This window comes from Procambarus clarkii, chromosome 48, assembly GCF_040958095.1.
Source record: "Procambarus clarkii isolate CNS0578487 chromosome 48, FALCON_Pclarkii_2.0, whole genome shotgun sequence".
Taxonomy (NCBI): domain Eukaryota; kingdom Metazoa; phylum Arthropoda; class Malacostraca; order Decapoda; family Cambaridae; genus Procambarus; species Procambarus clarkii.
Genome location: NC_091197.1, coordinates 5407890 through 5422768, shown reverse-complemented (window position 1 = coordinate 5422768; position 14879 = coordinate 5407890). Strand labels below are relative to the sequence as shown.

The 14879-nt window shown below is 41.5% G+C and overlaps 1 protein-coding gene across 1 annotated transcript in view; it reads left to right on the top strand.

Moving 5' to 3' along the window:
- The first annotated feature begins 4670 nt into the window (after positions 1-4670).
- The window catches only part of T3dh (Type III alcohol dehydrogenase), a 37558-nt gene continuing 27349 nt past the window's right edge, over positions 4671-14879 (top strand). The window contains exons 1-2 of the mRNA XM_045752781.2: positions 4671-4768; positions 11909-11993. Of these exons, the coding sequence (XP_045608737.1) occupies positions 4716-4768; positions 11909-11993 (138 nt within the window). The 5' untranslated portion in view covers positions 4671-4715. The remainder of the gene's footprint in view (positions 4769-11908; positions 11994-14879) is intronic.

The window sequence follows — 14879 nt, the reverse complement described above, 5'->3', positions numbered from 1 at the left end:
ATTCTTTGTGAAGAATAAAATTGTTTTTCTACTTTTTTGGTTTCTGAACATAAAAGTTCTTATTATATATCATGCCATGGATTCCAAGAAAGTCAGTGGTAAAGTTGAACCTAAGAAAATAGTTGTTAGTAGAGGCAGTCGAGGATGTCCCTTCCTCATTAAGAAAATGTTTGCAGTATTTGAAGAACTGCACTGTTTTGCTGAAAAAACTCGCCCAGATAAACCTGTAGCAGGCCGTTGCATTGACCATTTAAATGACAATGTGATGTCTCACGATAGACGTGTTAAAACGTAGGGAAAAACAAGTGTCTTTAGACAGATTCTTAGTGAGACAAACAAGCAGTGAGCCACAAGTAGGTCCTAGTGGTATGCCTGCAAAACGTAGGAGAGAGAGTACCCCAGAAATGTCATCAGTGCCTGATGTCATAATGGAAGGGGACTCCCCTTCCAAATAATAACACCTCTCCTCCTCTTCCTCCTACTCAACTCACTGTCTTCCATACGTCAACAAGAGTCCTCAATAAAGATAAGGTACCTGTAGAGTAAAAAATATGAGTAGTATTTTCTATAAAATTTATTTTAAAGTTAATATTTTTGGATGTGTGGAACAGATTAATTAAATTTACATTATTTCTTACGGGAAAATTAGTTCCGGTTTACGAATTTTTAGTATACGAACTGTCTCTTGGAACGAATTCAATTCGTAAACAAAGGGTACACTGTATTGCAGGGGTGGGAGTGGCATGAATTGAATTTAAAAGTAAATTCAGTTAAATGAATGGAATATCAGAGAAAAGATGAGTTCCAAATAGCATAAAAATAACAATATATTTCTGTCATTCAGTTTATATAAACTAGATAACTATTCAGACTGATTAATTATTCAGTTGCCATAATTTTATTAAATGAGGAATGGGGAGAGAATTTAATCTAGTCATTCCCTGCACATGAGTAACAAAAAAGAATTTGAATCAACCACTATACAACCAGGCTGTGACTCATACGTCAGGCTGCGAGCAGCCGCATCCAACAGCCTTGGTTGATCAGTCCGGCAACCAGGAGGCCTGGTCGACGACCGGGTCGCGGGACGCTAAGCCCCGGAAGCACCTCAAGGTAACCTCAAGGTATACATTAAATTAATAATATAAATTATAAGCAATAGCTCTCTCCCCCTCTCCTCTTCTTTTTTTCTCTCTCTCTCTCTCTCTCTCTCTCTCTCTCTCTCTCTCTCTCTCTCTCTCTCTCTCTCTCTCTCTCTCTCTCTCTCTCTCTCTCTCTCTCTCTCTCTCTCTCTCTCTCTCTCTCTCATCTCTCACTGCTCTCTCTCTCTCTCTCATCTCTCACTGCTCTCTCTCTCTCATCTCTCACTGCTCTCTCTCTCTCATCTCTCACTGCTCTCTCTCTCTCATCTCTCACTGCTCTCTCTCTCTCATCTCTCACTGCTCTCTCTCTCTCATCTCTCACTGCTCTCTCTCTCTCATCTCTCACTGCTCTCTCTCTCTCATCTCTCACTGCTCTCTCTCTCTCATCTCTCACTGCTCTCTCTCTCTCATCTCTCACTGCTCTCTCTCTCTCATCTCTCACTGCTCTCTCTCTCTCATCTCTCACTGCTCTCTCTCTCATCTCTCACTGCTCTCTCTCTCTGTCCCCCCCTCTCTCCTCTCTCTCCCTCCCTCTCCTCTATCTCTCTCTCTCTCTCTCTCTCTCTCTCTCTCTCTCTCTCTCTCTCTCTCTCTCTCTCTCTCTCTCTCTCTCTCTCTCTCTCTCTCTCTCTCTCTCTCTCTCTCTCTCTGTCCCCCCTCTTTCCTCTCTCTCTCTCTCTCTCTCTCTCTCTCTCTCTCTCTGTTCTTCCTCTCTCCCTCCCTCCCCCTCTTTCTCTCTTGCTCTCTCTCACCTCCCTCTCCATTCTCCTCTCTCTCCTCTCATCTCTCACTGCTCTCTGCTCTCTCTCTCTCTCTCTCTCTCTCTCTCTCTCTCTCTCTCTCTCTCTCTCTCTCTCTCTCTCTCTCTCTCTCTCTCTCTCTCTCTCTCTCTCTCTCTCCCTCCCTCTCTCCCCTCTTTCTCTCTTTCCTCTCTCTCCTCTTTCTTTCTCACTCTCTCTCCTGACACTCTTCTCTCTCTCCCCCTCTCTTCTCTCATCTCTCTCACTTCTCTCTCTCCTCACCTCTCCTCTTCTCTCTCTCTCTCCCTCCCCTCTTCTCGCCCTTCTCCCCCCTTTCCCCTCTTCTCTCTCTCTTGCTCGCTTTCTCCTCTTTCTCTCACTCTCTCCTCTCTGCCTTCCCTCTCTCCCCTCTTTCTCTCTCTTTCATCTCTCACTCTCCCCTCTTCTCTCTTTCTCTCCTCTCTCATCTCTCTCTCTCCTCTCATATATCTCTCTCTCCTCTCTCTCATATATATATATATACATATATATATAATATCCTCTCTCTCATTGCTCTCCCCTCTTTCTCCTCTCCTTCTCACTCTCTCCCTCTCTCCTCTCTCTGTCGCTCTCTTTTCTCTCCCCTCTCCATTCTCCTCTCATCTCTCACTGCTCTCTCTCTCTCTGTCCTCTCTCCCCCTCTCCTCTCTCTCCCTTCTTTCTCTCCCTTCTTTCTCTCCTCTCTCCTCTTTCTCTCTCTCCCTCCCCTCTTTCTCCTCTCTCTCTCTCTCTCTCATCCGAGGCGGATGCACTCGGGCACCAGGGCTATAGGAGGTAATGTTCGCAGGTAGGTAGGACAATTAGGCAATCACTGTTAGAGTTTAATTGTCCTCTAGGCGACGATCAAGAGTCGGAAACGCAAGCTGTAGGTCCTGTTCTGCGCAAGGAAGGTGCTTGAATCGACAGCGTAGCAGAATGCAGTGAACGTGGTAGATGAATCTGATGAGAGAGCAGCTGTCGTGGGAGTCCCTGTAGGACAAGGAATGCCCTGTCAGCGACGGAGAGTCGGTAGGACAGGCTGTAGATCCCACATAATGTAGTTACTGATGAAGCTGTCGGATGAGTGACAATCGCGGTGCAGCAAGCTGTAGCAGAAGAACAGGCAGAGATAATAGTGGTCAAAAACATAGCTGTGGTGAGGTTGTGGGCAGTGTTCCATGACAGGTGGCAGCGGTCCACAGCAGCAGCAGTAGTAGAGGGTTCAGTGAGAGTCCATGTTGTTTTAGATATACAAGAGTTGTTGCATTCTTGTACAGCCACTAGTACGCGTAGCGTTTCGGGCAAGTCCTTAATCCTATGGTCCCTGGAATACGATCCCCTGCCGCGAAGAATCGTTTTTTCATCCAAGTACACATTTTACTGTTGCGTTAAACAGAGGCTACAGTTAGGAATTGCGCCCAGTAAATCCTCCCCGGCCAGGATACGAACCCATGACATAGCGCTCGCGGAACGCCAGGCCAGTGTCTTACCACTACACCACGGAGACTGCTAATTTATTTATTTATTTATATACAAGAAGGTACAATTTGTTTGTGAGGATACATTGCATGGCATTTACATTCTTGTAAAGCCACTAGTACACGCAGCGTTTCGGGCAAGTCCTTAATCTAACAGATAATTTTAAGTAGGTAAATTCTAGGAGAATTTATAAAAACAGGTACATTGTAAGAAAAAGAATGAGATGATAGAGATTAGTAGGTGTATTAAAGCACATCGGTAGCTCTGATTGATTACATTGACAGCTTGCGTGGTAATTTAACAAAGATTAATAGGCACAATACAACATATTGATAGCACATATAAGAAGACAGCAATGATCACAATGGTAAAGTTGTTTGGATTAGAGATTGGGAGATTAGGTAGCACTAGATACAGCGCAATTTTAAAGCACAAGGTAGGAAACCATAAAGATGAAAGTAGGTACTTTTTAGTTTCGTTGACCAGACCACACACTAGAAGGTGAAGGGACGACGACGACGTTTTGGTCCGTCCTGGACCATTCTCAAGTCTCAAGTTTAGTTTTTAGTCAAAACTAAAAAAACTTTTTAGGTTTGTTTTTTGAAGGAGACAAAAGTTGGACAGCTTTTAGTTACATCTATAGTTAGTAATTGAAAGTTGCATTATTTGAATTTACACTAATTACAATTCATGGTAATATGTCTTAGCTACCTGCAGGCTTATCACTTTGGGGGTTCCGGCGGAGCACCCAGCGGCGCGCTAATGACTTTACAAGAAAATTGATGATTGATGAAGATTAAGCCACCCAAAAGGTGGAACGGGCATGAATAGCCCGAAAGTGGTGGCCCTTTTGAGTCATTACCAGTATCAATAGATGATACTGGAGATCTGTGGAGGTGCGACTGCACCCTGCGTGACTGGAGATGTCTCCCGTGTTTATAAGAATGTTAACACCATGCTATGTATCCTTACAAACCCAATGTACCGTCTTGTGTATAAATAAATAGATAAATTAATAAATAGTATGTATTCTCAAAATCCAGTGTACCTTCTTGAATATAATTCTATAAAACGCCATTCTTCAATGGCTTTTCATCAATAAATAAAATAATTAATAAATTAACAAATATAATAAATAAATAAATAAATACTATAAACTACAAAGAATACTCTACAAATATTACTTATTTAATTAAAATTAGTTTTCCCATTCTATGTTTCGCTTGACCTCAGAAAAATAATATATAGCGGATGTGCTAAACTGTTAAGATTAAGATTATTGTTATCGTAGGGACGAAGAGAGCAGACAGTCTCGCAGAGGCCTGAGAGGGTGAGGATGGCGGGGCGCGTCAAGGTCTTTCAGCTACTGAAGTCGCTCTCCTCCGCCTTGTAAGACACGAGCCAGTACTCTTGTTTCTTCCCAAGCCTTCAATTAACGTGTTTATTACTACCTGCATCACTGACAGCTCTTAATATGTTGTGACTGGCTGTGTTGACCGAGGCGTCTGCCCTCTCCCTGGCTGCTGGCCGCTTGTTTACGCTCAAATATGCGTTAATAAACATTTTTAAATGATTACATGTGCAATATTTTTATTAATTGTGGGTGTTGAGTAATAAAGCAGTTTGTCCAAACCATATTAATCTGTTGTCTGTAATTATTATGTAATGTTATGTAATTAAAAGTTGTGAGTCTCAGCCAGTTTGAGAGAGAGACTTAAGAAATATTTACTTAATATCATGTAATTATTATCATATAATTAATGTCATGTCACTAATTTAACTAATTTACCCTCTTAATAAGATATTTTTGTGTTACTCTTTCTTAAATTGTATTTATCATTTGTATTTAATACCTGAACATATTTATTTACCTGAGCATTTATTATTAAATTCTCAGGTAAATTAAATTAAATGTTGTTAATAATTATTGTTATTAATTATTATGTAAACACACTAAATGAATATTTTACGTCAGTGTTCACACTAGAAAGGTTGGATGACATCCCATCACCCACATATGTGTTAAGGATTTATATTTATATTTATATTATATTTATTTATATTTATATTTAAGGAGGCAAAGAGAGTGAATTTAGGAATATTGTAAAACCATAACATGTGACATAATCAGGAAGAACATTGACAAACTAAGACCCAAAAGCCCCAGGTGTGGATGAAATACAATCCAAAGTCATAAAGGAATTGTCAGAATAACTATGTCTACCACTGATATTACTTTTCACAAAATCACTGGAGCAAGGGATAGTCCCTATAGATTGGAAATATGCAAGTGTCACCCCTATTTTCAAGAAATTGAAATTGAAATAAGTTTATTGAGGTAAAATACACACAAAGGGATGAGGTAGCTCAAGCTATTCTCACCCCGTTCAGTACAACGTGTTAGTACATACATAGACACACATCACAAACAATAAACCTGTTACCAAACATTCTGAGAGATAAACATGTACATTTCAAGAAAGGCAGAAATAGTTCAGCAGAGAACTACCGGCATATAAGCTTGACATCGCACATCTGCAAGCTGATAGAGAATCCTAAGGGAGGAAATCAATCATCTTCTTTCGGTGAACAATCTTGTAAAATCGATAGACCATAGGTTTGCAAATAAGGAGTCACAATAACAAGGCTGAAAAATGTTGACCAAACCACACACTAGAAAGTAAAGAGACACCGTTTCGGTCCGTCCTGGACCATTATCAAGTCAATTGTGATAAGAGGAAGTTGTTGTATTAGATTTAGCTACTCGGAACGAAATGTCCATATAGCACAGGCTATGGTGAGCCCGTAATTGAATGTGGTTATTTGCAAAACCTTGTTACTGTGATATTTGCATCAAATTTTAAATAGAGGTGGGGTTTCCTCCTTTTTCCATTTCTTTTTCACTTCTGTTTTAGTGTACAGGTTTTAGTCTTGTTCTAATAATATTATCTTGATGGCGGATGTAAGTGCAGAATGTTCACTAGTGAGTCCCATTCTTCAATGGCTTTTCTAATCATTATAGTCGCTGTGGAATTTGCATCTAATGCAGCTGCTGTCGTTGGATTAATGTTGAGTTTGATGCTCAGGGCTTCAGTCGCTTCACATTCCAATAAGTAGTGCAATAATGGCGCCTCTGTTTCTGTTCCACAGATATGACACTCTTTAACTATTGGGTTTATTACCTCCCTGCAGCACTTGTAACGAAGTCTGTGTATGGCTGCTGCAATGTCTCTAGATATCTTTTGTCAGGCTTGAAAGAGTAGTACCCAGTGGCTTGTTCATACCACATCACAGTGGATCTTCCTTCTGCTACTGTGGCTCTGTGATGACTTTTGATAGTTGGGAGTATTTTCTTGATTTGCTCCTTAATCTGAGAAAAACTTGGAGGTACTAGTATTTGAACCTGTACAACAGGTAGAGCAGTGGCAGTTTTTGCTATTGAGTCTGCCATTTAAGAACGGCAGGTAATGAGTCTGCCGTTTAAGAACGGCAGACTCATTACCATCTAAGCCAATGTGACTTGGTATCCAATTTAGGGTGATTGATAGCCCTAGATTATGGGCTTCTTTTCCTATACGTTTGATTTCTGTGAGGAGTTCTATATTATCTCTGTGCTGACTGGATAAGAATGCCTGGAACGATGATTTAGTCGGTATGAATGATGACATCTTGTAAATTATTCTGTTGTATAATTTATGGCCTTCAGAGCATATAATTCTCTTTGTACTGTCGAGCACCCACTATTCATGCTCCAGTAAGCTTCATGGTTGTTAGTGTAAACTGCTGAAAGAACCTCTTTCTTGATCATCTCATACATTATGATGTGAGTGGTTGTAGGTCTTGAGATAGTTTCCATTTGTTCTATGACTGCTTGAGATATATATATGAGAGGAGTTACATTCTTGTACAGCCACTAGTACGCATAGCGTTTCGAGCAGGTCCCTGGAATACGACCCTCACGAAGAATCGTTGTTACAACCAAGTACTCATTTTACTGTTGAGTTAAACACGAGGCTACAGTTAAGGATTTGAGCCCAGTAAATCCTCCCCGGCCAGGATACGAACCCATGACAAAACGCTCGCGGAACGCCAGGCGAGTGTCTTACCACTACACCATGGAGACTGGTGACTCTGGCTTTGAGCCTCTGCAAGTCACAAGCTGATTTTTTAACTGGTAATCCTTCAATGATTATCTTTAGACTCGATTCTTCCCATGGAGGAGGCTGCCGAAAGTGTTGATATGGTCGATCTTCCCCTTTGTTTTTAATGGTCCATTTCAAGTCCACTTTCTCTAAGTTTAAGGCAAGTTGGTTTCCATTCTTAGATTCTCTTGACGTATCCATATAGGTGCTCCCAGCATTGTTCTGAGAGCATCATTTTGAGACACTTCCAGTTTCTCCCATTGGTTATCTTGGTTATCACTGAGGGATGTAAGAGCAGGAGTAGCATAGTCAATGAGTGACCTAACTACAGTACTTGAACGAAGTACATTTTGAGTACTCATAGAGATGCACCATCTCCGAGACTTGTCAGGGAGTGCAAAGCTGAGTTTCTGGCTTTACAACGTTGCCAAAGATATTTAATTTCTTGAGTGAATTTCAACTGGCTGTCTGTTATGATGCCAAGGTATTGAAATGAAGTAACCCACTCAATTTCATGTCCTTGTATTGCGAGTCTGATGTCTTCAGTTCTCATTTTAACGGCCCTTGCTTTGGTGTTATTGCTGTTTATTTTAACTGCTATGCGTTCTGCTTCCCTGCTGATAATATCTAGCCATTTTTGTGCATGGTTCCTGGCACCTTTGCCATTGATGATGACCACCACAAAGTCATCTGCATAGTTAATCAGTTTGGCTTTTGGTAACTTGAACTTCATAAATTGTTTCATGAAACATTTGAAGAGGAAGAGGCTTAGTATTCCTCCCTGCGGAGTCCCATTTTCCAGCCTCTTTGAGGTCAATGTTTTTCCTTGGAATTTGATTTAGCTTCTCGGTTAAGCAGGCTTCCTTTGGCAAAGGCAAGAACGTGTCCTTTGATTTCCTTATCCACAAGGTAGCACAGTGTACATGGAGCACTGGCTAACTCGAATGCTTTTTCTAGGTCTAGAAAAATAAGGATTCCTGGTTTGTCATTGATTTGATCCAGGAGGGAGGTAAGGCATTATGTGGTTATCTTGAGATGATTTCGGGGTTTTTTTAGTGTCCCCACGGCCCGGTCCTCGACCAGGCCTCCACCCCCAGGAAGCAGCCCGTGACAGCTGACTAACACCCAGGTACCTATTTTACTGCTAGGTAACAGTGGCATAGGGTGAAAGAAACTCTGCCCAATGTTTCTCGCTGGCGCCTGGGATCGAACCCAGGACCACAGGATCACAAGTCCAGTGTGCTGTCCGCTCGGCCGACCGGCTCCCGAATTTGTGTGTGGTTCCCACACTTTTTATGTAAGCAAACATATTTTGGTGCAGTGGATTGGCTTTCCAGTCGATTCGATTAAGAGCTATTCTTTTTGCAGTTTTGGCTAGACAGCTTGTTGATGAGATGGGTCTTGGATTTCCTGGGTCTTTGGGTTTTGGAATGGGAACTGTAATTGCTCTGTTCCATGAGTGGTCGAGTTTTTGTCGCCCACACTGTTGAAGAGATTCAAGAAGGCTTCTTCACTCCTTTCTCCTAGCTTGGCCAGCATGTTGCAAGTGATTTTGTCCTCACCTGGAGCTGTATTTTTAGTTTTCTTTGTAGCTCTTCTGAGTTCTTCAGATTGAAAGGTTGGTCTAGTTTGTCAGGTAAGGCTAAAGTATCGTCTATTTTTTTCCATCTTGCTGCGTGAAGTCTTTGTTGGTGAGTCAGAGTTGCTTGAGGAAGTCATGTGGCCGTGATCATATAGTGGTTAGTACATTGCATTGTGAGAGGAAAGGAGGCAATGGCAATAAATGGGCAAGAGAGAGGTGAGGCGAAGGAAATCTTAGAGGAAGAAAAAACAAGGCAACAGGAATGGAAGGTAAGGTGTAATAAAGGAGGTAATAATAGGAATAAGAAAGGGATTATAAGAGAAAACAAGGGAAAGAAAAAGAAGGATAAAAGGAAGGGGTAGGCTTATGTTAGGTCACATTTATTAGAAAGTTTAGAACATTTGAATATATACTGTGAAAGGGAAAAGTCGCCAGGAGTAAGGTTCATGTTGGGTATACTGTATTATGTCTCTGAGCCGATTCGACAAGACGGCGTCTATGTAGAGTAGAGGGAGGAAAGATTTTGGATGAAGACCAATCAATAGGATGATTAGAATCCCTAACATGACAGAAGAGAGCATTGTTTGTGTTTCCAGACTTGACACTTCTTTTGTGTTTCTTAAGTCTGTCATTAAGTGTATGGGTGGTTTCACCAAAGTATTGGAGAGTATAAGACGAACAGGAAATAAAGTAGACACCAGCAGCATTAGAAGCAGGAAGAGCAGTGTGAACTAGATTGCTACGAAGAGTGTTAGTTTGTCGAAAGACGAGCTTTATGTTAAGAGGACGAAAGGTATTGGTAAAGGTTTTGAGTTCAGATATGAAGGGAAGACAGAGCACAGTGCTACTAGTGTTGGAAGCAGGTTTAGGATGAAAGAAATTACGTTTAGCTTGAGAATAGGCACAATTGATAAGATGTAAAAGGTAACCAAGGCGGGAGAATGATTTGTAGATAAAGGAAATTTCAGAATCGAGAAACTGAGGGTCACTGATGCGTAGAGTGCGAAGGAAAAGAGACGAGGACACTTTTCTTAACGGGAGGAGGATGGTAGGAAAGGAAGTGAATGTACATGCCACTATGCATAGGTTTGCGATAGAGAAAGAGAACCTGGTCACAGAGTTATGAATGTGAACGTCAAGAAAAGGAAGGAGGGAATTAGATTCTCATTCAACTTTGAAATGGATGGAAGAGCCAGATTGTTAAGGGATGAGAGGAAAGGCTGGAAAAGACTAAGGTCATAAAGCCATAAAGCAAAAATGTCATCAACATAACAAAGCTAGAGAGAGGGACAAGTATCAATAGAAGGAAGAACAGTTTTGAAGTATTCCATGTAGAAATTGGCAAAAACAGGGAAGAGAGGGGAACCCATATCGACACTGAAAGTTTGAGAGTAGTATTTACCATTGAAAAAGAATGAGTTAGTCAACACAGTCTAATGAGTTCGGGGAAAATGTCAATGGGAAGCGGGAGAGGAAGAAGGCCCTCAGTCACCTTCTGTCTAAGGAAAGAGAGAATATCAAGGGGAACGTTAGTAAACAGTCGACATAAAGACTAAGCATCTTACTGGAGGGCTGCAGGCACAGTCTTTCTATGAAGTCCTGAGAGTGACGAAGGTGGGCAGGAGAAAAAGTGCCAAGGTAAGGCGTCAGAGTATTAGCTAGCCAGGAGGCAAGAGGATAGCCGACAGAGCCCCTTGAAGAAATGGTAGAACAAATAGGAACACCAGGTTTATGAGTCTTGGGTAGACCATAGAAATAAGAAAGAGAAGGGCAGATAACACGGAAATGTTTAACGATAACAAAGTCAGGAGGACAAAGACTAGAAAGATGCCTTAGTTTGCAGTTGAAGGAAGTTTTAAGGCGATCCAAAGGGTTAGAAGTCAGAGGGGCATATGTGTGGGACTGAAACGTCATGTGGTTTGGTCAACAGACCATAGGATTGTTAAAAATAGATACTGCCTTACGAACCTGCTCACACTTTTTGGAAATGGTAACCAGCTACTCATACAAAGGCCTTCTGGTTGATGTAGTATACATGGATTTTGCTAAAGCCTTTGATAACGCACCACATAAGACTAGCAAGGAAATTACAGGCACATGGAATAAATGGAAGAATACTAGAATGGATAAAAGAATGGTTTTATTAAAACCATATTTGGTAAAATGGGGGGCGTAAAGGGCGAGTGGACAGTGCTCGGGATTCGTAGTCTTAAGGTTCCGGGTTCGATCTGCGCCAAAGGCGGAAACAAATGGGCAGAATTTCTTTCATCCTTATGCTCCTGTTCAAAGCAACCCCATATGCTAAATCCAGAGAAAAAACAAATCGGAAACAATGAAATAAATATATAAAAACATCTTCATGACAACTCCTCTCTCATGGGTGTCTTGGGAGACCACCCCTCGGCGATTGCTCAATGAACTCTAATGAAACTTGATATCATGAGACTTCGAGGTTTCACCATGGTCAAAGTAAGTTACATACAATTTTTATTTTATTATGTTTCCTATGATCAAGGAATACATTTTAACAATATTAAAAAGAAAAAAGTTAAAAAAAAAATATTCTTGCAAACTGGGGGAGATGTTGGCCATTATAGGGGCACAGCCCAGGGATTAAATATGCATTTTGTGTAATGGCTATTCAACCACTGTATTTTTTGTTTAATATTATCATCTGGCTGCCAGTGATGCTGGTGTACAGTTCCCAGGAATGGCACACTGTAGTACTACTAATACTACCATAAGACTGTTACTTCTGCTACTTCCTCTTTATATATGACTGCACAAGTTCACATCATTGTTCAGGTGCCAGTGTCCGGCCCACTCTGCTGGCAGGATCAACGTACTACACTCCACGCAGTCCAGGAAAACAACTGACTATGCCTTTGAGGTTAGTGTCTCTTGCATACTTGCTTCATTCAAGGTGTGAATATAATATAATTGTAATCTTTAAAATCTTGCTTACAAATTAAATTTTTCTGTTTCCAAAGCATGGTTATAAATGCAGTCTTCCAAAACTTGCATGTGAATGCTAGTACAATTTTCCAAAATTTGCATATGAATACCCAGCCTATCCTCCATTTTTATTAGTACTTATAGTAACGATGAGGATCATAATACAGTGGTACCTTCGTTTACCAATTTAACCCCTGGGCAGTGTTTGGGGTTATAGCCTGCAACACCGCTAGGCGCAAGAAAAAAAAAAATTTCTTCAAAGATTGTTAAAATGTGTTCCCTGATCACTGGAAAAGTAATACAAAAATCGTAGGCAACGTATTTTGGCCGCAATAGTACAAGGAAGTCTGGCAAAACTGAGGCACTGACAGAGTAGGCGTCCTGCGGCGGTCTGCTCCACCCCCACTGTCAGGTGGGAGTTGCTACAAAGATATTATTACCTAATTAATTTAATAGTGTGATGTATTTATATAATAAAATGTGTGAACAATCGCTATACTCAAAAGTATGATGTGCATATTAGTGATCCAATTACAGTGGTATTTTGGCTTACGAATGCCCCTCTTTGCAAACTTTTCGGATTAAGAGCCCGATTTCTTCGTAAAATCTGAATCGAGTTACAAACTTTGCCTTGGGAAATGAAGTTTGTTGATACGCGTATGGTTGACCTAGCATGTGGTGGCACGGAGATCGTGCCTCAGTTTACCAGTGCCTCCTGCCTAGTGACAATCGCGTTTGAATTCTTTGTAAAAAATTTCATTTATTTTTTCTGGTTTTTGGCTATATGAACATAAAAGTTATTATATATCTCACCATGGGTCCCAAGAAAGACAGAGGTAAGATTCAAGCAAAGAAAACACACTTCAGAATGACCACAAGGAGCAGCAACAAGAGGCAGCTGAGGAAATGTCTTCAGGGGAGGAAGAGGCAGTACACAATGTCCCTTCCTCAATAATTAGGAAGTGGTGTAGACTGTGGGAAGAAATGCAAACTTGTTGAAAGGACTCTCCCAAAGCAAGCTGTAGTAGGCTGTTGCATTAACCAAAAAGCATTAACTTTTTAATGAAACTGTGATGCCTCACTACAGACAAGTGTTACAACGAAGGGAAAAACAATCCTTTTATGGATTGATTTTTAGTGAGAAAATCAATCGGTGAACTACAAGCAGGCAGTGCCTAGTGGTATGCAGGCAAAATGTTCGAGTGTGTACCCCCAGAACAATGGGGTACACCCAGCCACACCCAACCAGCAGACGCTGACTCCCTCTCTCCTTCATCACTTCACTCGCCAACATTGCTCCTCCTATCATACTGTTTTTTCTGTTACTATACAATATACACACGTTATATATAAGTATCTACATGTTTTGTTCACCGTAACTGTGGTGCTCGTTTGGTACTCGTTTGTACTCGGTACTCGTTTGGATGTGAGAGGGGAAGGGCTACGTGATTCGAGCTCCGCAAGACAAATATATATCCAGGTATATTTCAGTGATACAGGAACTAAACACAGTCAGATACCTCATAAAGTGTCTCAACATATTAAACAATATATCATAGTGATTGCCATTCGACATTTGTATTTTAAACCTTAAACCGCTAAGGGCCTTTTTGCCTTCAACACCCACAGGCGTAACAAAAAAAAAATCTAAAAAATTCTTTCGTCTTATAAAAGTGTTCATTTGTGTTCCCTGATCATGGAAAAAATAGCAAAAATCGTAGATGGCATATTTTGGCCGTAATAGGGCGGGGAAGTCTGGCAAAAAACTAGCGTTGAATGTAATGAAACGTCATTTTCTGGGCGAGACCCAGAGGCTCCCTGGAGATATACCGGGCTGATGTGTAAATATTAGACCATGGCAACAGTTAATCGGGGATGTCTACTAAGAACTAAGCCTAGGGGACCAAAGCCAGAACCTGGCCCTCTCAAAAAAGGCACGAGAAGCAATGGCCTAAAGGCACCCCAGCAGACATTGACATGCTGGGGAAGGAAGGGGGTTTTGGAGACCGAACAGGGTCTTGGCCGCTAGATATCTAGTGAACGTTCAGAGCCCTTTCCAGCCTTGTGTTACTTTGGGGCTTCTGTCGCAGCTGTCGGTCTCTTCTTCGATATGAGCCCTGTGGTGCTGTTGCTGCCTTCCAGGTATGTCCCTGTTTTTTCTTATCTGTGGGTAGTTAGTTTCAGGGAGAAGACGGGACTTCCCCCAGAAAACCAGCGATGAATATAATGAAACGTCATTTTCAGGGCGAAGCCCTGGAGGCTTACTGACAATCCGGTCAGCAGTTTTTTAAATCATGCCAATTATGCCAATTATGGCAAGAACTGAGGTGGTGGGTGGTCTGCTTGCCCGAGCCGGTTTCCCTTTCCCCTTTTCTGTGGCCGGGGGGGGAGGAAGAGACATACACTAACAAGCAGGAGTACTAGTTGTGTACAGGGTTGCTAGTTTCTTTTCTTTCAGCAGGAGTTTCTTTACTTTTTATGGCAGTAGGTTGCAATTTTACCGGCTAGTTGTTTGTTTTAGTTCTCCTATCTTTCTGGATGCTCACCCCAGTCGATGGCAGAGTGTGGCAATAATTTAAAAATACAGTGCTCATACACGATTGCTCCTTGTGCCTCTCTGAGGTGGCCAGGTTTTGACTCGTGGTAGGCAAAAGAACTCTGACTGATGACATAAATTAAAGAAGCACTATATCAGTTTGGATAGCTTCAAGGAGCCTGCAGGGTTTCGCCCAGAAAATGGCGTTTCATTACACTCAACGCTGGATTTTTGCATAGTTTGGGGAATTCTATGGCTGTTTATAGAATCTGCAGGTCTCGAGAG